The sequence below is a fragment of the Nycticebus coucang genome, chromosome 14, assembly GCF_027406575.1.
Source record: "Nycticebus coucang isolate mNycCou1 chromosome 14, mNycCou1.pri, whole genome shotgun sequence".
Lineage (NCBI taxonomy): Eukaryota > Metazoa > Chordata > Mammalia > Primates > Lorisidae > Nycticebus > Nycticebus coucang.
In genome coordinates, this window is record NC_069793.1 from 3,760,158 (window position 1) to 3,787,770 (window position 27,613).

The following is a 27,613-nucleotide window of genomic DNA, read 5'->3' on the forward strand; positions in this document are numbered from 1 at the left end:
AGATGGGACCTTTCCCTGCCCCTAGCCCTGCACACCCCCGCCCTGCCCAGGGCGCCTAATATCTGGTCGCCAGACTGCGCGGGCAGGGAGGGACCTGTCCCCTGTTCCCAAAAAATGGAAGCTCGCCCACACCTGGCGCTGTGCCCAGCGCCTGGCGGGGGCGTCATAAATATATCCTGAATGATTCATTCATTCCTTCGGGAGAGAAAGCATGACCCCTAAGTGATTAAAGAGTATATGGACTTTAAAGTCACACAGATCTGGGTTCAGGTTCTGGCTCTGACCTTTGGCTCCGTGACCTTGGTCTCCTCTGAGCTTGTTCCTCATGTAAGAAAAGGAGTGACCACGAACTCGACTTGGCCATCAAGTGAGGCGACGACGTTGTAAGGGACCAGCACGGATCTGGCCTACAGTAACAGCTCGGTCGTGCTGGGAGGGGTACTTTCTTTCAGAGAAGGGGAAATCTGGCTGTGTTCTTTGGCTCCTGGGAGGTGGGCAGTGTCAGGGCAGTTTTACAGATAAAGAAACTGAGGCCTAGAAAGGGAAGAGCCCCTGACTCTGCCCACCTCAGAGCCCCTGGGGAGCACGTCCCCAATCTTCCTTCGTCCCCGGGCCTGGGAGCGAAGGGCTCTCGCCCCTGAATCTCAGGGCGCGCTTGGAGATCTGCGGCTCCTGGAAGCGACACGCAGCTCTCAGAGCGGAGGAAGCGCCCGGGGTTGTCACTTTAAATCAAACAGGGAGCGGGCGGGAGGCGAGCGCTAGGGAGCGCGCAGCGGGCTCCTGGGAGCGTGCCCGGACTGCGGCGCAGCTCCCGCCAGCCGCCCGGGCCCTGCCGAGCCCCCGGCCCGCGCAGCACTCCTCCGAGGCGGGCGCCCGGCGACATTGCAGGGGTGGCGTCGCGGCCAGCGGCCAGGGAGGCGCAGGTGCGTGAGCGCTGCGGGAGGCCGGCTGGGAGCTGGAACGGGATCGGCTGCCTCTCCCCGGAGCCGGGGTGAGTACGCACGGGCGACCCAGCGCGCGGCCAGGACACGCACTCTGCGCGCGGACGCCCGCAGTCCCCCTCCCGGGTCCCCAGCCCCGGCCCCGTGCGCCTGCACCCCAGCGCGGCGCTTGTACACGAGTGAACGCTGGGCACCTCCCGGGCCCAACCACTCCGCGCACTGCGCATCGCATCGCGCCCCGCACGTCCTCCCCGCGTTGCACACACGCGGCTCACCCCGCCGTTTACACGCCCCTCCTCCCGCACGGCCCGCACGCCCCTCACGATCGCACTCAACACCCTGACTGTCCCCACTGCCCCTGCCCAGCCTGGCTTCACGCCCCCTTCCGGACACAAGGGTCAGCCCCCACACTCACATGCTCTGGGGATTCCCGAGGCAGTAGCGCTGGGGCGGCAGGAACTGTCCCAGTCTGGAGGGGCACGTCGCACCCCATCCCCGGGAGGCCTGGGCTGTGTGAAGAGCCAGAGAGGACCCTCAGCTCGGGGTCACCAGCCTGGGTGGAAGCCTTTCCAATAGCCCCTTGGAATCTTTCGCGCCACTGCTTCTTAGCTAGGAAGGAGGCTCACCCAGATGCTGTGTCCTCAGGCGTTGGATTTGTGCTGAAGCAGGGCATAGAAGTGGGGCCAAACGTGGGGACAGGTCTGTGTCTGAAGCTGCCCTGGCCTCCCATATGCCTGGTCAGCATCCTACTCCTAGCCGAAGCCAATAGCCCTCTGCCTGGCAGCCTGGAGGGCTGCCAGCAGGAGCCCACTGAGATCAGCTCAGGTGAGATAGAGTCCAGGGGTCTTGGAGGTAGTGAGGAAAGCCATTAAGAAAGGCATTTGCTGCAGAGCCAGGTCTGGCTCAGTCTTAGCTCTCTGCCTACCAACTCAGTGACCTTGGGCCAATTCGCTATCCTTCTCTGAGTCTCCATGGAGTTGGGGTAATAACAGGATTTGCCCCCTAAGAATCTGGGGAATGATGAGGAAGATGGCATGCGGGGTGTCATTGCTAAGGGAGGAGACCCCAGATTGGGTGGCAGGCATGGCTCCCAGCCTAGCTCCAACACTGCTGTCTGTGTGGTAATCTCTTTGAACCTCACCAGCTCATCCAAAGTCCAGCTTACAAGGCTCATGAGCCAGGATGCTCCCAGGTCCAGCAGGCTCTGGAAGTGAATGGAGGGGTGAGAAGTTCTGACGCCAGGAAGAGGCAGGGCCTGCTTGATTCCAACTCCTGTTACGTTGGTGGGAGGGTTATGGGGAATGGAGACCCATTGTCCCCAGATCTTCTAACTTTTAAAGGGAAATTGGGGCCAGGCTCAGTGGCTCATGCCTGTAATCCTGGCAATTTGAGAGGCTGAGGTGGGTGGATTGCTTAAGCTCAGAAGTCTGAGACCAGCCTATACAAGAGGGAGACCCTGTCTCTACTAAAAATAGAAAAACTAGAGCCGGGTGTCGTGGCTCACGCCTGTAATACTAGCACTCTGGGAGGCCAAGGCAGGTGGACTGCCTGAGCTCACAAGTTCAAGACCAGCCTGAGCCAGAGTGAGACCCCCATCTCTAAAAATAGCAGGTGTTGTGGCAGGCGCCTATAATCCCAGCTACTTGGGAGACTGAGGCAAGAGAATTGCTTGAGCCCAAGAGTTTGAGGTTGCTGTGAGCTGTGACACCATGGTACTCTATGGAGGGCGATAAAGTGAGACTCTGTCTCAAAAAAAAAAAAAAAAAAAAAAAGAAAAAAATCCCTGCCAAAAAAAAAATATATATATGTGTGTGTGTGTATATATATATATATATATATATATATCCCTGCATTGTGGCAGATGCCTTTAGTCCCAGCTACTCGGGAGGCTGAAACAGGAGGATCACTTGAGCCCAGAAATCTGAGGTTGCTGTGAGCTATGATACCATAGCAATCGACCCCAGAGAGACAGAGTAAGACTCTGTCTCAAAAAAAAAGAAGAAAAGAAAAGAAAAAAAGAAAGGGAAATTAAAAATCTTTTTGTTTTATTTTTTGAGACAGAGTCTCACTATGTCACTCTCAGTAGAGTGCTGTGGTGTCACAGCTCACAGCAACCTCTAACTCTTGGGCTTAAGCGATTCCCTTGCCTTAGCCTCTCAAGTAGCTGGAACTATAGGCACCCACTACAATGCCCGCCTATTTTTTGTTGCAGTTGTCATTGTTGTTTAGCTGGCCTGGACTGGTTTCAAACCCACCATCCTGGGTGTATGTGGCCCGCGCTATGGACACACCAAAAAAAATCTTTCTTTTTTTTTTTGCAGTTTTTGGCCAGGGCTGGGTTTGAACCCACCACCTCCAGCATATGGGGCTGGTGACCTACTCCTTTTAGCCACAGGCGATGCCCAAAAATCTTTTTTTTTTTTTTTTTGTGGTTTTTGGCTGAGCCTGGGTTTGAACCCACCACCTCCAGCATATGGGACTGGCGCCCTATCCCTTTGAGCCAAAGGCGCCGCCCATCTTTTTTTTTTTAAATAGGCAATATTTAATGTGGAATTTCCCAATTTTTAAATGTTGGCAACTCAAATTTAAGACAAACAAAACCCATCTGTGGGCTGTTAGTGGGTTCCACACGATTCCACTGCTTATACTAGGGGTTGGGGGGACCTGTCTGGACCACTGCTAGGCCACTACCACAACAGCTAATGTTTGCCAAGCCTTATCCCACTTCCTTCTCCTGGTGCCCTCACAGGACAGTCATGACCCCTGATTTACAGATAGAGCAACTGAAGCTCAGAGAGAAAAAGAAAATTGCCCAAGGTCACTTGAGATGGTGAGGGGCAGATCTGGGATTGAGAGTGGGATGCAGCTGACCACAAACCCTGTGCTCAGACTGACCCCATCCAGGAGCCTTAGCATCGCCCCAGGTTCTCTCTTCCCTTTACTCCCAAATGTGCTTTGGCTGTAACCCTTCACAGGGCACCACATCTGGAACTCCTGCCTGGGGTGTGCCCAGCAGCTATTTGCACCATCACTGAAATCACAGTTCTCTAGGGGGAAGGGGTGTTGTGTTAAAAGGAGGGGAAAGAGGGCGATGCCTGTGGCTCAGTGGGTAGGGCGCTGGCCCCATATACCGAGGGTGATGGGTTTGAACCCGGCCCTGGCCAAACTGCAACAAAAAATAGCCAGGCATTGTGGTGGGCACCTGTAGTCCCAGCTACTCAGGAGGCTGAAGCAAGAGAATTGCCTAAGCCCAGGAGTTGGAGGTTGCTGTGAGCTGGGATGCCACCGCACTCTACCGAGGACAATAGAGTGAGATTCTGTCTCTAAAAAAAAAAAAGAAAGAAAGAAAGGAGGGGAAAGAGCAGGCAGTTTGGGAATCTGAGGTCTGCACTGGTCCAGCCCTGCAGGGAATGAGGAGCCCCCGACAGCTAGAGGACTGATACCCCTTGAGGTTGGCCTGTACCTATGTATAGTGCGTCTCGGAGCGTCCCTTGCCATGTATACCTTGCTAGCATGCCGCTGGCATTGGCTGTCTCACCTTGGCCTCAATCCTAAAAAGCCCCAATTTGTGCCAGGTGAGCAGGAAAGAAAGCTGCTGACATTATCAGATCCTGGCAAGGCAGGAGCAGGCTGAGATGTTCATGTTCACATTAACATTTGTGTTTCAGTATGTCCAGATCCCCTTTTGCCAGGAGCTAGGGCCACCGGGGACACATACACAGTGACCTGTTTGACCTGCAGATTGCTAGGAAACTGGAAGCCACATGCCCTTCTGCGGTGAGACACAGTGCTAAGCCTCGTGGAGCCAGAGAGCCTGGGTGGGAACAGTTTACTAGCTGTGTGGCCAGGGGCAAATTACACCTTGGGACTCTCATCTGGCAAACCAGAGATAATAATAGCACCTACTGCACGGGGCTGTTGTGAGCATAAATGAGGTCATACATATGCAAAGTGCTTAGAACCCCAATTGGTTTGTGTGAAGTGCTCACAGGTGGGTACTGTCATTATCTCCAGCCAGGTCCAGAAAGAGCCTCCACTGAAGTCAGGATGGGTGAAGGCCTCCTGCTTTAGCTCTGCCCTCTCATCTCCATGACAATCCACATCTCAGCCTGGAGTGGGGGCAGCAACAGGAGAGCTGGTAGCCAGAAACTGTACACCTTTATCTGCCCTGTTTCTCGAGGCTTCTGCCCTGGGATTTATGGCAGTCCTGTAAATGCTAGAGAACCCTAACTGGACCAAGGCGCCGCAACTTCTCGACTCCAGAGCCACAGATTGGGGAAAACCCTGGGATTCCTAATGTCTCAGCTTCATCGTCTAACTTGACCCCAGTCCTAAAAGGAACTCACGGAACACCAGAAGAGTTAAGAACAGCCCAAGAGCCTTCGCACTGTACCTGAAGGGCATTTGCATTTTTTGGTGAATTTGCATATTTTGTCCAAGGTGGCCCTAACTCCAACATTTAAAAATCAGGAAACTTGGCTCAGCACCTGTAGCTCACTGGTTAGGGCACCAGCCACGTACACCAGGGCTGGCAGGTTCAAAAAACAATGACAACAACAACAACAAAATAGCTGGGTGTTGTGGTGGATGCCTGTAGTCCCAGCTACTTGGAAGGCTGAGGCAAGAGAATCGCTTAAGCCCAAGAGTTTGAGGTTACTGTGAGCTGTGAAGCCAGAGTACTCTACTGAGGACAACTTAGTGAGACTCTGTCTCAAAAAAAAAAAAAAAATCAGGAAACTTGGCTGGGCAGGGTAGCTCATGCCTATAATCCTAGCACTCTGGGAGGCCAAGGTGGGTGGATCGCTAGAGCTCAGGTATTTGAGACTAGCCTGAGCAAGAGCAAGACCCCATCTCTACTAAAATTAGAAAAAAAATAGCTGGGCGTTGTGGCAGGTGCTTGTAGTCCCAGTTGCTGGGGAGGCTGAGCCAATAGGATCTCTCAAAACCCTGGAATTTGAGGTTACTGTGAGCTATGATGCCAGCACTCTACCCAGGGAGACAGAGTTTAAATAATAAAATAAAATTAAATTAAATTAAATTAAAAATCAGGAAACTTGGCCAGGCATGGTGGCTCATGCCTATAATCCTTGCACTCTGGGAGTCCAACGCAGGAGGATTGCTGAGCTCAAGACTTTGAGAACAGCCTGAACAAGAGCAAGATCCTGTCTCTACTAAAAATAGAAAAATTAGCTGGGCATTTTGGTGGCACCTATAGTCCTAGCTTCTCAAGAGGCTGAGACAGGGAGATCGCTTGAGCCCAGGAGAGTGAGTTTGCTGTGAGCTGTGACACCACGGTAGTCTAGCCCAGGCAGCAGGGAGACTGTGTTTCAAATAAATAAATAAATAAATAAATAAAGTCAGGAAACTGCTCATTGTAAAAAGCCAGGTATCTGGCTTTTCTTTCAATAGCCAGAAGATCCAGGAATGACTGGTTGGCATTCCTGCTGGAACAGAAAAGCAGCTGCCCTTGGGCCAGGCCAGCGCCATCAGTTCTTGCTGGAGCCCCCCCTTCCAGTCCCAGCCCAAGCTCTCTGATGTTGAAGGGAATCCAGAAGCTGGGGCCTGGGCTACCCTTGCCCTGTGCCTCCTGTGGTGAGATCAGTACAGCTTAGCCCCGTCTCCCTTTTCCAGAACTGCCCCTACCCACCCATTTAGAACACATCTGTGAGATAGTAATAATAAAACAAGGCCATTGTCTGGGTTCAGGTGGCGGCTTGTCTGAGCTCCCAGACCTTTCTAGAGCAACTTAGCACTCAGTGGCTCATAAAACCTGGGGGTGGAGGGTTGGGGGAGAATCATGCCAAGCAGTGAGCGGACTGATAATAGAATACTGCAGAAGGCAGCCTCTCCTTACCAGCTGAAATGCAGCACTGAAGGAGGGCTCGTGAGCAAGCAGTGCGGTCCGCTCTCGTGAGTCACCGGGAGCTGTTATCGGTCAGCCTGTTGTTGGGTAGAAGTGAGGTAGGGCTGCCAAATTTAGCAAATATAAATACAGAACACCTAGTCATATTGAAGTTCCAAATGAACCATGGATAATTTTTTAGTATAAGTACATCCCATGTAATATTTGAGACATATGCTAAAAACTTATCTGAAATTCAAGTGCCTCTGGGCATCCTGTGTTTTATCTGGCAACCCTGGAATGAAGTCTTATGGCTTTAAACACGGTTGTTTTTTTTTTTTTTTTGTAGAGACAGAGTCTCACTTTTATCGCTCCCTGTAGAGTGCGGTGGCGTCACACAGCTCACAGCAACCTCCACTTCCTGGGCCCAGGCGATTCTCTTGTCTTAGCCTCCCAAGTAGCTGGGACTACAGGCGCCCGCCACAACGCCCGGCTATCTTTTTGCTGCAGTTTGGCTGGGGCTGGGTTTGAACTCGCCACCCCTGGGGCTGGTGCCCTACTCACTGAGCCACAGGCGCCACCCTTAAACACGATTTTTTAACATGCCCTTTTATTTGATTATTTAATTTTATTTTTTTTTTATTATTTTTTTTGTGTGTGGTTTTTGGCTGGGGCTGGGTTTGAACCCACCACCTCCGGCATATGGGACTGGCGCCCTACTCCTTGAGCCACAGGCGCCACCCTTAATTTTATTTTTAAAATTTTTTTTTTTTATTTTCTATTTTTCAGATAGTCTTACTTTCTTTCCCCTGGTAGAGTGCCATGGCATCATAGCTCACAGCAACCTCAAACTCCTGGGCTGAAGCTATCTTCTTGCCTCAGCCTCCCAAGTACCACAACACCCAGGCATTTTTTTTTTTTTTTTTAAGAGTTGGGGTCTTACTCTTGCTCAGGCTGGTCTCAAACTCCTGAGCTCAAGCATTCTGCCCACCTTGGCTTCCCAGGGTGCTAGGATTACCAGTGTGAGCCATTATAATTTTAATGTGCCATTTTAAAAAACACCTACCTTTCTTTGGGCTCCCCTGGCACCTGCACGTGAGCTGCAGGTGACAGGTACACAAGGCATCAAGGAGGCCAGGTTGCAGGTCAGGATTGGTGACCCTCTGCAGCCCTCCTGCTGACTCTCTTTTCCCTTCTAGTTGCACCATTGCAGCAGGCAGCATGGCCGTGGACGTGGCAGAATACCATCTGAGCGGTGAGTCCCCAAGGCAGGCCCCTCCCTGGGTCACACCTGCAGGCTGTCCCATGGGACCTTTGCATCAGTCTGGAATGGGAGGTGTCAGAGAGACATGAGTAACAGCCTGTTTTACTATAAGGACAGTCAGCAACTTGCCCAAGGTCATACACCATTGGACCCATCTGAGGTCCCTGTATCTTTCCATGCAGGTTCCTTCCTGTAATAATGATTACCTCTGTTTGATTTGAGGGGGTCCCCCATTGTCCTGCTATTCCCTGAGAATGACCCTATGCCCTGGATCTATTCACCTGGGTCCCTTCATGGAGACTGTTAAGTAGCCAAGGGAAGGAGACCCAGAGAGGGCGTTGTCAGATTCATGGAACATTAAACCCAGAGATCACTCAGTCTGGAAAGCCCCCCACCTTTCCACCCTGGGCCCCACCATCACAGCTACTCAGTCACAGCGCTGAGCTGGGAGGTGCCCTGGAGACTCTAGTGGGTGGTGTCAGAGCTGAAACATGCTCACCATCTTTTCTCTGTGTGTTCCCCTCCACATTTTCAAATGGGAAAAGTGTGGTTCAGCAAGAGAGAAGGACAATGAATAAGAAACAGGGTCAGGCTCTCTCTCCCCTGCGCTCTCTCTCTCTCTCTCTGTCTCTCTTTCTCTCGGTCTCTCCTCTCTCTCTCCCCCACTCTTTCCTCTCTCTCTCTTTTCTCCCCTCTGTCTCTCTTCTTTTCTCTCCTCCTTGGTGCTGCTCTGCAGCCTCCCTCGCCAATAAAAACCTTTTGTACAAAAAAAAGAGAAAGAAACAGGGTCAGGACATGAATTTGGGTGTCCTAACTCCCAGGCCAGCTCCTGTCACTCCAGCTCCTGCCCTAATACAGGCCCTAGCCAGGGATCTTCACCTTCTATCCATAGGCTCACAGGTCTCAGTCAAGACCCTACATGGCCTTGGGCAAATGACAAAACTCCTCTGAGCCTCCACTTACTCATCTGTAAAATGGGGACAGTGGAACCTGCGTCAGGGCTGTAGGAAGATTCAGAAAGCTAACGTTATGTGAAGTGCCCACCAGCGCGGCATGAGCACAACCTTCCCAATCAGTCCTCTGCCTGGCCAGGTCCTTGGATCTGCTGTGCAGGTCACCCACACAGGCCTGGAGCCCCTCAGCTTCCTCATCTGTACAGTGGGGATAAGAACAGAACCTTCCTCACAGGATTGTTCTGAGAACTCGGTGGGTGCATGTGTGTATAGCGCTTGGGACTAGGTTTGGCAAATAAACCACACGGGAAGTGTGTCCTGAGGAAGCTGTTACTCCTCCTGCTCTTCCTCTGCCCTCCTCTTGCTCCTCACTTCCTGCACCACCATAGCGGTACTCCATAACATCAACAGATACAGGACTATTAGTTGTCATTTCATGTCACCTTCCTGGGGTTTTTCCTTTTGTGCCCTCAGCCCTGCTCCCCTTTTTTGCCAAACGCGACGTAGACGCCTGTCCCTCAGCATCCCAGATCCTCACGTGCAGGGGCCTGGCTCTGCTTTGCCAACCTGCCATGCCCGTGGCCTGTGCAGACCTCCGACCTCTGTCCCCGCTCTCCACCCGGCTCCCGGAGAAGGGAGTACACACTGTTGGGTGTGCACAGCACTGTCATGTCCTATGAACGGTGTGCATGGTACTCTAGTGTGAACCACTGAATCCTAGATCTGCCCAGCCCCAGACTCCCAGACTGTCCCCAGACTCCCAGAACGTCCCCACCCTTGTCAAGGCTGGGTGCAGGATCCTCTGTATTCAGGACAAATGGCAGTACTTCCACCCTCACCACCTGCTCTCTCCCCGCCCCTGGCCTGCCCAGCCCTCATTCATGTGCTGTGTGATCTGTACATCAAACCCTGTGCTTACACCATGTTGGGGATTGTTCTTTTTTCTCTCTCAATGCTGGAAATGCTTCTCTACATTGCCACAGTGCCATCCTAATGACCTCAATAGTCATTCTTGAAGGCCAGTGACATTTTCTCCTGAGACAGTGCCACCACCCCTGCCAGCCCCCTCAGTGGGACCTCCAGGCTGTTTTCAGATTTCTGCTGTTATAAATACAGCCTTGATGAATCATACCAGACATAAAATTTGATACAACTTCTTGGGACTTTCCCCTTAGAATAAATCCCCCAGAGAGGGACCGCTGGGTGGGGGACAAGTCATTGTGTCTTCATTTTCCAGATCAGGAAACTGAAGTCCAGAGAGGCTGGGTGATTTACCTGCACCCGGGCTGTGCCATTTCTTACCTCTGAGAAATGGCCTTGAGTGGAAAGACGGATGTGTTTCCCTCAGCCTCACTTTTCCTCTTCTACAAAGTAAAGTCAGGGCATCAGAGGGGGCTTAGGACAGGCCATAGTATGTGATGCCTCCCTGGGTGGCCAGGAGCCCCTTCAGCCCTAAGTGCCTCCTCCTGCTCTGCCCTGGGCACTCTGTCTACTCTAGGCTTTTTTTTTTTGCAGTTGTTGGCCGGAGCCAGGTTTGAACCCACCACCTGTGATATATGGGGCTGGCGCCCTACTCCTTTGAGCCATAAGTGCTGCCCCTACTCTAGGCTTTTTATACCTGCATTCTTCTTGCCCTAGAATCCCAGGCCCTGTTGCCTTGGCCCAGCACTCTTCTGACACCTCCTATCTCAGCTTACATGCACCTCCTCCGGGAAGCCTTCCTGGGCTGTTCCCATCATGATTCCTAGCATCCTGTTTTGTCTGTTTATTTTTCACTCCCACCTCCCAGATGTGGAGGACCGGTGGTCTCAAGGTCACATGTGGCCCTGCAAATCCTCAAGTGCAGCCCTTTAATCAAATCCACACTTCACAGAACAAATTCCTTTTTTTTTTTTGACACAGAGTCTCACTTTCTTGCCCTGGGTAGAGTGCTGTGGCATCATAGCTCACAGCAACCTCAAACTCTTGGGCTCAAGCGATCCTCTTGCCACACCATCTGGCTATTTTTAGAGACGAGGTCTGGCTCTTGCTCAGGCTGGTCTCAAATTCATCAACTCAAGCAAGTCATCCGCCTTGGCCTCCCAGAGTGGTAAGATTACAGGTGTGAGCCAATGTACCTGGCCTAAATCCCTATATTAAAGAGGATCAGTCAATAGGCTGAACTCAAAGATCTAGAAGCCACTGTGGCCCCAAAGCCACAGGTTCCCCACTCTCAGCTACTTAAGGATGAGGGTGACCATAGGGTGCTGGCATAGAGTGGGTGCTCAGTGAGTAAATCTCCACCCCTGAGATGTGCTCCTCACCTCTCTCCACCTTGCTGCACTGGGTCAAGGCCAGCTGGGGTGCTGGTTACCTGCTTACTGTGACGTCTGGCTACCAGAGTTGGTGTCCCAGGGCTATCCCTTCCTGGTTCTGCAACCTTAGGTGAGTCCTTTAGCCTTTCTGTGCATCAGTTTGCCCATCTGAGTTGAGGTAGAGGTAATACTGAGAAGGGTTTAGGGAACTGTATTTACCATCAGTGTGACCTTCTGCAAGATAAACCTGGCTCTGCTTTGGGAGAGTAGAGTCAGAACTCCAAGTAGAGTGACACATGACCTTTTAACATGTGTGGTCCTGCCACAGGCCAGGTACCCTGCTAGATGAGGACTCCCCACCACCATTGAGGGGGTAGTTATAGTAATTACCATGTTTGGGGACAGTGGGCTCAGATGATAGAGAAAAAGCATTTGAGGAACTGGAGTGTCACCAAGCCCTGCACATCCTGTAGCCTATCTCTTCTGGCTGAATCATTTGTCTGTCTGTCTGTCTGTTTGTTTGTTTTGGTGATTTACATACTGAACAATTCATCCATGTGAGATGTACAGTTTAGTGGGTTTTATTATATTGTGCAACCAGCAGCACAATTTTTAGAATATTTTCCTCACCCCCAAAAAGAAACCCTGTCCCCTCCAACTCCCTCAGCCTCTGATAATGACTGATTCTGCTCATACATTTGTATAGATTGTGTCTGTCCCTGTTCTGGACATTTCATATACAGGTTCGGCATCTCATGTCCAAAACTCTGAAATCTGAAATGCTCCAAAATCTGAAACTTTTAAAGCCCGACATGACACTCAAAGGAAATCTTCATTGGAGAATTTTGGATTTAAGATTTTAGGTTAGGGGCCGGGTGAGGTGGCTCGTGCCTATAATCCTGGCAGTCTGGGACGCCAAGGCAGATGGATTGCCCTGAGTGCACAGGTTCGAGACCAGCCTGAGCAAGAGCGAGATCCTGTACCTAAAATAAAAAAATAGCCAGGCATTGTGGCCGGTGCCTGTAGTCCCAGCTACTTGGGAGGCTGAGGCAAGAGAATTGCTTACGCCCCAGAGTTTGAAGTTGCTGTGAGCTGTGATGCCACCACACTTTACCAAGGGAGACAAGGTGAGACTCTGTCTCAAAAATAAATAAATAAATAAATAAATAAATAAATAAATAAATAAATAAAATAGCCAGGTCCTGGGCGGCGCCTGTGGCTCAGTCGGTAAGGCGCCGGCCCCATATACTGAGGGTGGTGGGTTCAAACCCGGCCCCGGCCTAACTGCAACCAAAAAAATAGCCGGGCGTTGTGGCAGGCGCCTGTAGTCCCAGCTACTCGGGAGGCTGAGGCAAGAGAATCGCCTAAGCCCAGGAGTTGGAGGTTGCTGTGAGCTGTGTGAGGCCACAGCACTCTACCGAGGGCCATAAAGTGAGACTCTGTCTCTACAAAAAAAAAAAAATAGCCAGGTGTTGTGGTGGGCACCTGTAATCCCAGCTACTTGGGAGGCTGAGGCAAGAGAATTGCTTGAGCCCAACAGTTTGAGGTTGCTGTGAAGTATGATGCCACGGCACTCTATTGAAGATAACAAAATGAAACTCTCTCTCTCTCAAAAAAAATTTTTTTTTAAGTTAGGGATGCTCACCCATTCTAATGCAAATATTCCTAAATCAGGAAAAATAAAAACCCCATAATAAAAAATAATAATAATAAAATAAAATAAATAAGGAAAAATCCCAAATCTGAAATGCTTCTGTTCTCAAGCAGACACACAAGGGAGGGTGTGTATCTTATTTAATGTCTGATCCCCAGAACCTAGCACTGAGCCTGGCACATGTTTGGAGACAGTGCTAAGAGGGTACTAGGCATTCAATAAATACTCCTTCCAAGAGTAAGTCATGCTGAAAAGCCTGCTCCCTGGGTGGGGTTCTAGAACTGCTGAGGGGTGCTCCAGGGCCCACTAATGAGAGGCTGACCTTGCCTTGCAGTCATCAAGAGCCCCCCTGGCTGGGAGGTGGGTGTCTATGCTGCAGGGGCCCTGGCGCTTCTGGGAATTGCAGCTGTGAGCCTATGGAAGCTTTGGACATCAGGGAGCTTCCCTAGCCCCTCCCCATTCCCGAATTACGACTACAGATACCTTCAGCAGAAGTACGGAGGAGAGACCTATGCGGAGGCCAAGCAGAAGGTGAGGCTTCTGCTCCTACAGGTGCACACGGAGGTGTGTCCCCATGAACCCCCACCCCATCCATTCTCAGGAGTAGCCTCCAGTCCCTCTCCTTCCTGGTAATGTCCTCCTCTGAATGGGGAACTAACCCTCCTTTTCCTATTCCAGTGCTAGGAAGTCAGTAAATACTTTTTGAGTGAATAAATACTTCCAATTTTCAAAACCATCCCGTGAAAAGTACAGGAAAATATAAATACTGCTGGGTGTGGTGGCTCACACTTGTAATCCTAGCACTTTGGGAGGCCAAGGCAGGAGGATTACTTGAGCCCGGCATTTTGAGACCAGCCTGAGCAGTATATTATGACCCTGTCTCTGCAAAAAAAAAAAAAAAAATAGAAGAAAAATTAACCAGGCTTAGTGGCATACACCTTGTAGTCCCAGGTGGTTGAGGCAGGAAAATATCTTGAGTCCAAGAGTTTGAAGATGCAGTGAGCTATGATGGCTCCACTGCACTCCAGCCTGGAGAATGGAGTGAGACTTGGTTTCAAAAAAGTAAAAAAGAAAACAAAAAAGGGTGTATGTATGTGTGTTTTGTGTGTGTATAATATGAAGAAAAACATCTCCTGAGGGGCTCCCACCCAGAGGCAAGAAACTGTTAACTGGTTTTATTTTTATTTTAATTTTTTTCAGACAGAGTCTCACTCTGTCACCTGTGGTAGAGTGCTATGGCATCATTGCTCACAGCAACCTCAAACTCTTGAGCACAAATGATCCTCTTGCCTCAGCCCCCCAAATAGCTGGGACTACAGGCTCCTGCCACCATGCCTGGCTAGTTTTTGTATTTTTAGTAGAGATGGGGTCTTGCTCTTGCTCAAGCTGGTCTCAAACTCCCGAGCTCAGACAGTCCACCCACCTCAGCCTCCCAGAGTCCTGGGATTACAGATATGGGCCACCGAGCCCAGCCTGTTAACTGGTTTTTAACTATTAACATTTTGATATATTTCTTTCCAATATTTTTAATGTACCTACCCCCATCTTTTTCCATGCATAGTTTTTACACATTGGGTGTCATATCTACATGGAATTTTATATCCTACTCTTTTTATCTCATTTAAAGCTGAAAAAGCCTTTTCCCATATGGTTAAATACCCATCATGAGCATCATTTTAATGGCTGCATGAGATTCCTTTTTGTGCATGTGCTCTGATTTACTAAGTGCTGCTATAAATAATGCAGTGGATGTTTTGTATATAAAACTTTGTCTTCATTTGGGATAGTGTACTTTGGATGGATGCCCAGCGGTGGAATTACTGTCTCGAGGATACAGTTTTAGGGCCCTCACTATTCATTGGTAAAGGTTTCACCATTTGGCAGAGAATTTTTCAAATGTCATGCAGAGTTCCAGAGAACACAGCCAGAATCAGAGTCCCTCACACTCACTCATTGGGTGTGTTCAGGGGGACTATCTGAAACTGTACTAGGGGGAGTGTAGTGAAAATTGGAGCAAGTTTTCCAAAGAGCATTTTAGCAACATATATCAAAAGCCTTCAGAAGGACCAGGATTTTTTTTAAAGACAGAGTCTCACTTTGTGGCCCTCAGTAGAGTGCTGTAGCGTCACAGGTCACAGCAACTTCCAGCTCCTGGGCTTAGGCGATTCTCTTGCCTCAGCCTGCCGAGTAGCTGGGACTACAGGCACCCGCCACAATGCTCTTCTATTTTTTTGTTGCAGTTTGGCTGGGGCCGGGTTTGAACCCTCCACCCTGAGTATATGGGGCTGGCACCCTACTCACTGAGCCACAGGCGCTGCCCAAAAGCCAGGACTTTTTTAATACTTTTTTTAGAGATGGGTCTCATTATATTGCCCAGGCTGGTCTTGAACTCCTCAGCTTAAGCAATCCTCCCACCTCACCCTCCCGAGTAGCTGGGATACACACCACCATGTTCAATTGCTGAGCTAGGATTTTAAAACTATTAAATGCTGCATTATTTGTATTTCTGAAAAATTACAAACAATATAAATGTCAAAAAAGAGAAAAATAGTAAAATAGATTATGGTTATCCACTCAATGGAAATTGGGAGCCATTAAAAAGTATGGTAATGCCCAAGTGCAGTAACTCACACCTGTCATCCTAGCAATTTGGGAGGCCGAGGCAGGAGGATCACTTGAGGCAAGGACTTTGAGACCAGCCTAGGCAACATAGCAAGACCCTGTCTCTTAAAAAAAAAATAAGTGAGAGCTGGGCATGGTGGCTCATGCCTGTAATCCTAGCACTCTGGAAGGCTGAGGCAGGTGGATTGCTTGAGCTCACAAGTTTGAGACCAGCCTAAGCAAGAGTAAGACTCCGTCTCTACTAAAAATAGAAAAACTGAGGCAAGAGGATCGCTTGAACCTGAGTTGCAGATTGCTGTGAGCTATGATGTCACGGTACTCTACCCAGGGTGACAGGGAGAATCGCTTAACCCCAAGAGTTTGAGATTGCTGTGAGCTGTGATGCCACAGCACTCTACCAAGGGTGATATAGTAAGACTCTGTCTCAAAAAAAAAAAAAAATTGGTAATTAAGGCTATGTGGAGCTAAAAAATATAATAATGAAGATATGGAAGATGCTTAGGGTATAAAGGATTTTCTGTCTTTTTCTTTTTCTTTCTTTTTTTTTTTTGCAGTTTTTGGCTACCTCCGGCATATGGGGCCAGTGCCCTACTCCTTTGAGCCACAGGTACCGCCCCTCTTTTTCTTTTGTCTGAGACAATGTCTCACTCCAGCACCCAGGCTAGAGTATTTGGTGTCAGCCTTGCTCACTGCAGCCTCAGACTCCTTAGTTGAGGCAATCCTCCCACCTTAGCCTCCCAAGTAGCTGGCACTATAGGTGCCTGCCATAATTCTCCGCTAATTTTTTTTTTTGAGACAGAGTCTCACTTTATTGCCTTCAGTAGAGTGCTGTGGCATCATAGCTCACAGCAACCTCAAACTCTTGGGCACAAGCAATCCTCTTGCCTCAGCCTCCCAAGTAGCTGGGACTATAGGCACCTGCCACAATGCCTGGCTATTTTTTTAAAGATGTGGTCTTGCTCTTGCTCAGACTGGTCTTGAACTCACAAGCTCAGGCAATCCACCCGCCTCGGTCTCCCAGAGTGCTAGGATTACAGGCGTGAGCCACCTCACTCAGCCTAATTTGTTTTCTTTTAATAGAAACGGGATCTCACTATTGCTCAGACTGATCTTGAACTCCTGACCTCAGCCTCCCAGAGTGCTAGGATTACCAATCCCAACATTAATTTAGGGAAAAGAAAAATTCGAGTACCTGGGCAGGTGTTACCCAATATGAAAGCTTTCTGCATCATAAACTTCCCTGGAGGCTGCTGGATCATCTAGTGCAGGTGTCCTCAAACTTCTTAAACAGGGGGCCAATTCACTGTCCCTCACACCTTTGGAGGGCCATACTATAGTTTAAAAAAAAAAACTATGGGCCGGGCGTGGTGGCTCACGCCTGTAGTCCCAGCGCTGTGGGAGGCCGAGGCGGGTGGATTGCCTAAGCTCAGAGGTTCAAAACCCATATGAGCAGCAGTCAGCCAGAGTAAGACCCTGTCTCTACTAACAACATCAAAAACAGCCAGCACCGCAGGAGAAAGAAGAAAATCAACAAAAAAGGAGTACTTCAAACAAGCATGAACAAGCACACTGAAATTAAAAATAATAAAAAAAAAGTTAAAAAAAAAAAACTATGCACAAATTCCTATGCACACTGCACATATCTTATTTTGAAGTAAAAAACAAAACGGAAACAAATACAATTCACACCGTTTCACGTGGCCCGCGGGCCTCAGTTTGAGGACGCCTGATCTAGTGGGTGGCTGCATCCTGGGATTCTTCCTGGCTCCCCTATACTGGACACTCAGATTGCTAACTAGTTTTCTTCTCATCACTGCAATTGATGCGGTTGGTATTCTGTTCCTCCAAATTATCGCTTTGAGAAGAAAATGCCTTCTTACATTCTGGTTAAGGAGAGAAAAATAGGTGACATGAAATAACATTAAAGAAGGAACTTCCTGGGCAGCACCTGTGGCTCAAAGGAGTAGGACGCCGGCCCCATATGCCAGAGGTGGAGGGTTCAAACCCTGTCCTGGCCAAAAACTGTAAAAAAAAAAAAAAAAAGAAGAAGGATGTTCCTGTCAGGCGTGGTGGCTCACACCTATAATCCCAGCACTCTGGGAGGCCGAGGCGAGTGGATTGCTGGAGCTCAGGAGTTCAAGACCAGCCACAGCAAGAGCGAGACCCTGTCTGTAAAAAAAAATAGCCAGTGCAGGCGTTGTGACACACGCCTGTAGTACCAATTACTTGGGAGGCTGAGGCAAGAGGATTGTGTGAGCCCAAGAGTTGGAGGTTGCTGTGAGCTATGATGCCATTGCACTCTATCATGACAAAGTGAGACTGTCTCAAAACAAAACAAAAACAAACAAACCAAGGATCTTCCTAACTGAGAAGTGTAGTAAAGGGAGACCTGCCATCATGGTGAACAGTCAGGACTTATTTTTTCTCTGCTGTCTCCTAACAACCTGGCCTATGGCCCTTGTGATGCTCCCATGTCCCTTTTTATCACCCCCAGAGAGCACCTGCCTGGACTGCTCAGCGTGCCAGCACACAGGGACCATCCAGCCGCAAGGGCAGCCTCAGCATTGAAGATACCTTTGAGAGCATCAGCGAGCTAGGGCCTCTGGAGCTGATGGGCCGAGAGTTGGATCTGGCCCCCTACGGGACCCTCCGCAAGTCCCAGTCAGCTGACTCCCTGAACTCCATCTCCTCTGTGAGCAACAACTTTGGGCAGGACTTCACGCTGGGCCAGGTGGAAGTGAGCATGGACTACGACGCCACCTCCCACACCCTGCACGTGGCCGTGCTGCAGGGCAAGGACCTGCTGGAACGGGAGGAGGCCAGCTTCGAGTCCTGCTTCATGCGTGTCAGCCTGCTGCCTGATGAGCAGATTGTCGGCATTTCCCGGGTGAGTGGGTGGGGCGGAGGGGAGCCTGGGCTCACTGGACACTGCCCAGGTGGCCAGGTCTGTGGACCCACAGGATCTGGGGAGGTGCTGGATGCTGATGTCAGAGCTGGAGCTGTGGCACTCCAGGACCAGGGGTTTGCAGCCTCCACCTGGGAGCTCCCCTGTGCATGATTCTCAGCTTTCCTGCCATGGGAATATAGTGTGTGGAAAGTGACCATTTCCATATCTGTCCCTGTGTCAACATGTCCTGGTAGAAAGGGTTGGCACGCTCAAGTTGGCTAATTTGGAGAGAGCTTAATAACAGCACTGTTTAGAATGGTATGGGTGGAATGTGATGTGACCTCGAGGTTGACAGGTACCCTGGGTCTAGTATAGCAGGGACTGTCCTGCTATATACCCCAGCGTCTGAAAAGATGAGGGGAAAGGGGGTTACAGGCCTGTAGAGAGGGCCACCTTGATGGAGCTTGGCCTTTCATCAGAGGAACATGGTCAGCCCGCAGCCACATTGCAGAGAAAGAGCTCAGGGAATAAGCACTCAGACTTCCAGTTTCTCTTTGGTGACCCCACAATCTGACCCCACTGGAAACCAGAGGATAAGGGAGCCTGCTGATATAGCCTGTGGGGGTCTGGAGCAGAGGGCACAGCCTTGCTGAAAAGGAGCCAAGCTGACCTGAGACACTGCCCAGCAGAAGGTAGCTCTGAGCCGAATGGAGACACCCAGTGTGGGCAGGGAGCTCTGAGATGGGTGAGGTCACACATGGTAGCCTCTCACTGGAGCAGGACGATGTGAAGGACCAAGTGCCCTCTGATTCCTTGAAGACCCACTGGTGTTGGTCACTTACCGTGCTGAAAATTGGTTGGCTGGCCCTCAGTGGTGGGCACTGTCCTCCCCCTCCCACCCTACCTGCCCTAACACTCTAGGAGGGTCTAGAACTAACCACACAGCAACCCTGTGTATGTGGGGCACCAAGAGGAGGTGGCTCAGCTTCCACAAGACTGTACAGTGGGCAGTTAAGAGCAGGACCTGGGACCCTGACTATTTGGGTTCAAATCATGCTTCTACCACTTCCTGGCCCTGTGAATCAGTTCCCTATCTGTCAAATGGGCATCATAATTATTGAGGAAGAGATGGGTTCATGCACATCAAGCCCTCTGCCCTGTCCTTAGTAAGTGCTCAGTGGGTTGGCTCTCTGAACCACGGAGGGGCCCTGTTAAGCCCAATCCATGTTCCCCATGGCCTGGGCTGCCTAAAGGACTCTGGGTGGTTCAGGACACATCACTTGAGGAGGGAGATTGGCAGACAGCAGCCACACAGTCTGTCAGTCTGCCACATGCTGAGAACCTGACTCTCATAACTAATGCATCTTCGATTCTCCCATCAACCCCCTAAGCCCAACAGAGTATGCTGTCAGGGCATCTTACAAAAGAGGAAACTGGCTCAGAAAAGCACTTTGCTCAGAGACAGCCACAGCAAGTAAGCAGCAGACCCCATACTTGAACCCAGGGATCCCATAAAGCGCAGCACTCAGAGGAAGGATGGGTGAGCCCCTATTGGCAGCAGACACTATCTTGACTGGAGGAAGAAGAAATGGAGCTGAAGGTCACAGGAGCCTGAATCCCAAGGTCAGGAGGTGGTGGGCTTTATCAGTGGGGGCAAAGAGCCCTTGAAGAGCAAGGGACTGTGTAGGGAGCACGGAAAGAAGAGACTTCCCAGAGCCCAGCAGTGACATGGTTCATGTTGGCTGGAGGCGCTGGCGGATTTCTTCCCAGGAAGCAGGCTTCTTGGCTTCACAACCTGGCCTGTCCCACCAAGTGGGTGCTGCCCCCAGGCTGGGCAGCACCCCAGCTTCAGGCACGGTGCCAAGGATGAGAACTCCTTTCTTTAAATATCGCTGGGCAGTGACTAAGGCAGTCCCCCACTGCAGAGAAAGCAGTGCCCGCGGGTGCACTTTCCCAAAGGGACTGCCCACAGCTTCCTGGGAGGAGGCCGGGGGCGCCCACCAGGCAGGATTGGGCTTGGGAACGGAGTCTGCACAGCCTGGCCTGGTCCCTCCCTCCCTCCATCCATCCCTCCTGTGGCATTCAGGCAGTCCCAGTGCCGGGTTCTGCAGGGAGCTGAATGGCTTTGGACCTCACAGACAACTATCTCACCCCCACCACAGGCTTAGCCCAGGTCTGGACTTGAGCAGATGCAAGAGAGATAGAGCTCAGCTCAGCCAGCACACAACAGGCGAGTGGAGGTTAGCTGGGATCAGACTATGAAAACTTCAATGCTGCCACTGAGGAGAGGAAAGGGGGCTTTTAAACCTTCAAGCCTGAGCCACCAAAGGGAAGATTTCCCTTGAGATTGTTGAGACAACAGAGCCAGGACTCTGCCCCAGTCTCTGGATTCCGGGCCTGGTGGTCTCTCCCTGCTGTGGCCTCTCAGGCCCCTGGCTGCCACCTCTCCACCTTTGGCCCTCCCTCCATAGCCCTTTCCCTCTGCAGATCCAGAGGAATGCCTACTCCATCTTCTTCGACGAGAAGTTCTCCATCCCCCTGGATCCTGCAGCCCTGGAGGAGAAGAGCCTACGGTTTTCCGTGTTTGGCATTGACGAGGACGAGCGCAATGTCAGCACGGGGGTGGTGGAGCTGAAGCTCTCTGTGCTCGACCTCCCACTGCAGCCCTTCAGCGGCTGGCTCTACTTACAGGACCAGAACAAGGTGAGTCTGGCCTGCTTTGGCCTGCCCGTCTACACCCGCAGAAAGCACACACACATTATCCTTTGTCCTGTGCAACAGCCTGAACCCTGATTGTTGGGAGAGCAGAGGAAACCTGAGCCACACTTGAAGAGATCCTTCTAACTGTAGGAAAATAACAAAAATCCTCCTGACCACTGTTTACAGCTCGTCCACTGCTCTTACCACCAACTTTCAGAGGTTCTACTCCTGCAGAGCTTCTGTTAGGGAAGCACTTCTCTAGCCCTAACAGGGATCATGTCAGACACAGGCCAGGCTGCAGTTTACTTTTAAAGGTGTGGGCGTGCTCAGTGAACAGCATTGCTGCTGAAGTTGTATGTACTGCTACCACGTACTGGGCTTGGGGCCTAGAATGAGGGAACAAATCTGAATTTGACTGCTACATTCGACAGGGAGCCCCTGGCTCTCTTTGTAAGGCATGGCTCCCATCCAGGAGAAAGGAGGGGTGGTGCCTGGTCCGTGCAGCATGAGGGAGAAGGGGAGGTGTCCCCTTCTGAATCCTGCCATTCCAGTGCCCTCATCCAAGGAACCCTAAAAACAGTCACTCCTCTATGGAAAAGGAAGCTTCTGCCTTCCCCTGGCAATCAAGACCTTCCCTGGACCCCTCAAGTCCTGGAGGGAGAAGCCCTCTGAGCCACCCACCTGTCCCCCAGGCTGCTGACGCGGTGGGCGAGATACTGCTGTCCCTCAGCTACCTCCCTACAGCTGAGCGCCTCACCGTGGTCGTGGTGAAGGCCAAGAATCTCATCTGGACCAACGACAAGACCACAGCAGGTAAGGCTCTGAAGGCTGTGTGGCTCCTCCATGTGGCTCCATGGAAGCTGTGGCCCAGATGCTGTGCTGTGGGCAGCTGGAGGCATCAGCAGATGTGGGACACCATGCCAAGGTTCCCCATGGCTTTGGCTGAGCTCAGGACCCATGCACAGTGGGAAGGTTAATCCAACAGGGGATGCTTGGGAACTCTAGAGGGCGGCAGGGAGCCCCTGTGAAGGCAGGGTGGCAGGGGCCCAGAGCAATGGGGCCCAAAGTGATGAGGGGCTAGGGTGATGGAGTTCAGGGTGACGAGGGGACCCAAGGTGATAGGGGTGCCCAGGGTGGTGGGGATCTGAGAGCAGCACACTCAGGGCCAGGAGCACTGGGCAGGGAACCAAGAGGGGGTGGGCATCTGCTTCTCAGAGCTGGAATTCATGATGAAGGCTCCATTCTCAGACACAGGGCAGCATCCCAGGCTCCAGACGGGACCAGGGATTCCTGGTCAAGGTGGATGCCAGGCAGGACCTGACACTGGTTTGCAGGACCCTCCAGCCCCTCTCAAAGCAGTAACCCACGGAGGCAGCTCTGCTCTGGGTAACTGAAGGCAGGAGTTGCAAGCCTGGGGGCACCCTGGCTCCAGGCAGGTTCAGCAAGGACACCCTCTGGGCAGTAGGTGATGGCCAGATGACAGCTCATTCTTTAAGAGCTGCACACAGTTGAGTCAGGCTCTGCTGAGCTGGTGCCAGTGACTCAGGGCTGACGTCTGTGCTCAGACCATTTATAGAATGACAAGTGGTGGGTCTGCTGAGCTCCCCAGAGCGTCGCGTGAGGGGGCGTGTGGGCTGAGGTTGGCTGCCTGAGTCCACAGCCCAGGCCTCTCCTGACTTGCCACGTGAGCCTTAGTTTTCTCATCTGAAAAGTGGGATAAATGATGAAGACCTAACGGCAGGACTAGGGGACAATGACATCAGCTGAGGTTTGGGGCGTTTGGAGCCAATGGGCCAAGCTGGATTGGGCAGATCTGTGCCAGGTGATTGTGGCATTGGCCCTCAGTGCCCCCACCTGCCTGCAGACCCCTTCGTCAAGGTGTACCTGCTGCAGGATGGGAGGAAGATGAGCAAGAAAAAGACGGCCGTGAAGAGGGATGACCCCAACCCAGTGTTCAATGAAGCCATGATCTTCTCGGTGCCAGCCATTGTGCTCCAGGTGAGGGGGGTGGGACAGGGGACACCCCATCTCCCCCTCTCTGCAGCTTCACTTCTCAGGGCTCCTGCAGATGATAAAGGTTTGCCTCAAGTCATCGTCTTTCTAGCATTTATTGAGCGCCCACTGGGTGGCAGCCTTATGGTGGGTGCTGGGTTACAGGCACTGCTCACAAGAGATAGGCTGTTAAGTCCCCAGACAGTTCCAATCCACCAGGCGCATCTCAGACTTCAGCAGCCAGGTGTGTGTGTGGGTGGCTCAGCTGATTTCTAGGGGAAGATGGTTCTCAGTGGAGGGAACTGCAGAGGCCCTAAGATGAGCTGGGGTAACCAAAGGGCCCAGAGTCTGGCTCTAAATCTCCTGAAGGTCTATCACAGAGGCCATTCTGATTGCCCCACACTGCCATTGCTTTCAGAAGGTGCTGTGCCCCAGGGAGACCCCCTCCCAGCAGGGACATCAAAGACCATTTGTGGGGGACTGCAGACGATGTAGCTTAGGCCCTACTTACATACCTCAGAGGATGGGGATCTCACTACCTCTCTTCACTATCTCCATCCATCCTTGGGTACTCCTGACAGTGAGTGCTTTGTGCCTTGAGCTAAAATTTGCCCCTATAGTTTAGGGGCTGTGGAGAACCCACCTGATCTTCCCTCCCCAGGGCACCTTGTCTGGATTTGAAAGCCCAGAACTCTGTCTGACTCTCAGTGTTCCTAACCCAGGCAAACATCCCAGCATCTCTGGCTGGTCCTGGGTATCATAGCCTTGCTCTGCCACCCTCATGGGATAGGCTTCCCATCGGTCCCCTACCTCCTCCAGGTGGTCATAGTGCCACCACTCCAGAGCCTCCGTAGTGAGAGCTTTCTTGGGACCATGGGAGAAGGTGGGAGGACAGAACCCAGGCGGGGTTCTAGGCTCATGTTTACTGCTTTGATCTAAAGTTCTTTCCCTTCCTCAGTTGTGAGCGCAAATGACAATGATATTAGCAATAATGACTAATAACTAAGTTAGTTTGCTGACAGACCCCTGTGATGCTCTGCCTGTGCGCGGGCATCATTCTACACATTTTAAGGCATCTCATTCTTGGAACAGCCCTATATGATAGGATATCATCACCATTTTACAGATGGAGAAACTGAGGTAGTAAAAGCCCAAGTCACTGCCTAAGGTGATACAGCAAGGAACTGGTGAGGTCAGCACAAGAACTTGCCCACTGGGATGCTGGCAGTGCAGGGCCGCCACAAGGGGGCCAGAGAAGGCTGTGGGGATCTAGTTCAGATCCTTGCCCACCAATTATTTCCTTGGGTGACCTTGGAAAAATCTCCTCACCTCCCAGATCAGAGGTGAGAAATCCGCCAGCTGCACCTGGTGTCCCACTGAGGCCCGGATGTTAGTGACTTGGGATCCAGGAGCCAAAGGGGACCCCTGGCTGCTCCTAGTCACTAGTGCCCATATTGCCTCCTCCCCAGGACCTGTCTCTCCGCGTGACAGTGGCTGAGAGCAGCAGTGATGGCCGTGGGGACAACGTGGGCCACGTCATCATCGGGCCATCTGCCAGTGGCATGGGCATCACACATTGGAACCAGATGCTGGCCACGCTGCGCAGACCTGTGTCCATGTGGCATGCTGTCCGGCGAAACTAGCAGCCAGGGCAGGTTGGGGGGCAGCAGAGCCCCTGCAGCCCGGCATGAACTCAGCTCTGTCCAACACCCTCTCCACAGCCCAGCTGGGGCCATGAACACTGGGCACCTGGTGGAGTCCTCTTGAGCCATCTCCGTCCCTCTGTCCAGACTGGAGCAAACATGGCTCTATGTCCAGGAACCCAGAGTTTTATCCCACTGCAGGCCAGCTGCGGCTGGGCCAGGACCCAGGGAGGGCAGCTGGGCACTGGCCTACTGGGCTCCATTTCAAGCCCCCTACCCTGCTCTTCCTGAGAGGTGAGCTGCATACTGGGCCATGCACTGGAACCCAGGAGTCTTGGGGGGGCCAGGCACTGGCCGGGGTAACACAAACAAAACCCAGCCCCCAGGTTGCCAGGTGCAGTGGCTCACACCTATAATCCTAACACTCTGGGAGGCTAAGGCAATCAGATCACTGGAGCTCAGAAGTTCAAGACCAGCCAACCAAGAACGAGACCCTTTCTCTACTAAAAATAGAAAAATTAGTAGGGCACTGTGGCAGGCACCTATGGTCCCAGCTACTTGGGAGGCTGAGGCAAAAGGATCGCTTGAGCCCAAAATACTTAGTTTGCTGTGAGCTATCATGATGCCACAGCAGTCTACCCAGGGTGACAGAATGAGACTGTCTCAAAAAAAAACAACCCAGCCCCCAGGACATGAGGAAAATAAGACCCTTTGCCCCAGGGGATCTGCTCAGTGCTGAAAGGTGGTCCAGCCACAGGGACTCTCTCTAAGGGATGAAAAGGGAGGGCTGCTTAGAGGGGCAGGGGCCCAGCCTGAGAAGGGATGTGAACTTGCCCCTACAAACTCAGTCCTCAGCCCGCTGCAGTGGATCCAGGTAGGAGAACAGACCAGAAAATCAGGCCAAAGAAGCAGCCCGTAGGCCACATGAAACAGGCTGTGAAACCTACTCCCTGAACCTCAACCATTGCAAGGACCAGACCTAGGTTCTTGTGCTATGTCCTGTGCAGACAAGGCATTAGCTCCGAAGTGTGTATTGGTCCCTCCAGGCCACCTCTGCCAGCAGAGGCTGGTGGGTGGTGGAGCAGGTAGGACAGCAGAGATCTCAGTGGATAAGGAGGCCCTGGGCTGGGCGTGGAGCCATGGCAGTGAGGAGGGACCATCCAGGTGGCTGAGGCATGATCGGAAGTCGGGGAGGTCAGGTAACTTGAGGGACAGCCTGAGAAGACACCTCCAAACTAGGAAGAGGTGGCTCTGGAGCATGGTTCCAACCCCCAGGACATGGGGTGTCTAAATTAAAGTCCCTGAAGCAAAATCTGAGATGGGGATTCTTGGACAAGTGGCCGGCTGGGGGAGGAGCTCTCAGAGAAAGGGAAGCTCAGGCCAGGGGGAAGACGCCAAGTGCATTGTGGCTTCAGGAATGCCCAGCCTCCACCAGATAACAAGGGAGCTCTGGAGTACAAGTAGCACCTAGGGGGACTGCCCACATGCAGAGAGGCTGGCCTGCTACCCCACAGGAGGCCATCTTTGGCTACTGTCCCAGCCCCACCTGGAGTGAGGATGGACGCACCTTCCCAGGTGTTGCCAGCTAAGGCAGCTCTTGCCCACCAAAGGCAGTCCCAGAGAAGTGGCAGCTTTACTCCCTTCACGACTGAGGGGTGGGTACACCTGCCCCGTCAGAGGAATGGGGCCCCCACAGGTGAGGGCACGGGCTCTCAGGCTGGCTTCCCTGCTCCCTGGCCCTGGTGAGCTATGGAGACCCAAGTCCAACCAGTTATCCCCAGTGACAAAGGGGTGAGGGTGTTGGCTGAGACAGGGAGTGGTCATGGAGGCAAGATGGTGGCTCTCCCCACCTGACATAGCCACAGCCCAGCCCTGAGGGCAGGCTCCCTACCCTGTGGCCAGGAGACGACACATGGCTGGACATGTGTCTTTGCCTCCTGGGAGATTCGGGCTCCTTCTACCCGGTGGCTGTGCAGTGCAGGCCCCCTGCTCTCTCCCCTCTTCCCTCCCTCTAACTGCATGACATGTTGACTGTAACCCAGGACGGCCATGGTGGGGCCTGAGTATGCTGACTGGAATGATTCTAGAACCAAAATAAAGCTGGGGCAGGCAGAGGGGGCTTCCAGGGAGCCCTGCTCAACCCCAAATCACCTATGTCTCTTCTCTAGGAATCAGGGATGCAGGCCTCATGGGGGCTACTGTGCACCATCCCTCCTCTGCTGCAGGGTGCTCAGAGGGCAGTGAGGTCAAGAACCGAGACCATCAATCTTCTTGAGAAGCTCAGAAGGGGAGCCCCGAGCCAGTGCTGGCCAGGGAGTGTGGTGAGGGGAAATATCAAGGAAGGCTTCCTGGTGGTGACACTCAGGGGAGTCTGCAGGGCCTGAGGGAGAACATCAGATGGATATGGCAGGAAAGCCTTCCTGGTAGAGAGAACAGCATACACAAAAGGGCAGCAGTGGGCAACAACTTGGCCAGTTTATAAATCTTGCCAGAGCAAAGCAAGGGGTGGTGGGAGCTGGGGTGGCAGAAGGGAGCCAAAAGAGAGACTAGAGGGGAGAAGGGCCTCACGAGTCAGGGGGTGCTGCTGTCCCGCTTGCAAGCCTACCACGCTTATAAGTAGGTTCTGTTGCCATTCCCTTTTTGCAGGTATGGAGAGGAGCTTGCAGAGGTTGGGTAACTAGCCCAAGATTAATCAGCCAGAAAGTCACAGAGCTGGGATCCAGGCTCGGGCTGTCTGGCTCCAGAGCCATGCTCTCTAGTGCTAGGCAACACTGCCCCCTTCCCCATGCTCAGAGGTGGAGCTGAGTGGCAGCAGAAAAAC

The 27,613-nt window shown here is 52.0% G+C and overlaps 1 protein-coding gene across 3 annotated transcripts; it reads left to right on the plus strand.

Moving 5' to 3' along the window:
• The first annotated feature begins 287 nt into the window (after positions 1-287).
• Positions 288-26,932, plus strand: SYT12 (synaptotagmin 12). 3 transcript variants are annotated; one of them, XM_053561109.1, is made up of 9 exons: positions 288-991; positions 4,610-4,718; positions 7,983-8,038; positions 13,283-13,479; positions 18,065-18,457; positions 20,945-21,160; positions 21,850-21,970; positions 23,022-23,155; positions 24,619-26,932. In XM_053561109.1, the coding sequence occupies exons 3-9, from the start codon at positions 8,005-8,007 to the stop codon at positions 24,790-24,792; spliced, it is 1,269 nt and encodes a 422-aa protein (XP_053417084.1). In that variant the 5' UTR covers positions 288-991; positions 4,610-4,718; positions 7,983-8,004; the 3' UTR covers positions 24,793-26,932. The 3 variants fall into 3 exon arrangements, with proteins under 3 accessions (XP_053417084.1, XP_053417083.1, XP_053417085.1); XM_053561108.1 differs by lacking the exon at positions 4,610-4,718; XM_053561110.1 differs by lacking the exons at positions 4,610-4,718; positions 13,283-13,479 and having other exon boundaries at positions 290-991.
• Positions 26,933-27,613: the final 681 nt, after the last annotated feature.

Bases quoted from the DNA above. Each gene is read 5' to 3' on its own strand.
- SYT12 (XM_053561109.1), top strand. From the start codon at position 8,005: ATGGCCGTGGACGTGGCAGAATACCATCTGAGCG. The intron at 8,039-13,282 runs GTGAGTCCCCAA...CTTGCCTTGCAG, and splicing joins GGCAGAATACCATCTGAGCG to TCATCAAGAGCCCCCCTGGC. The intron at 23,156-24,618 runs GTGAGGGGGGTG...CCTCCTCCCCAG, and splicing joins TGCCAGCCATTGTGCTCCAG to GACCTGTCTCTCCGCGTGAC.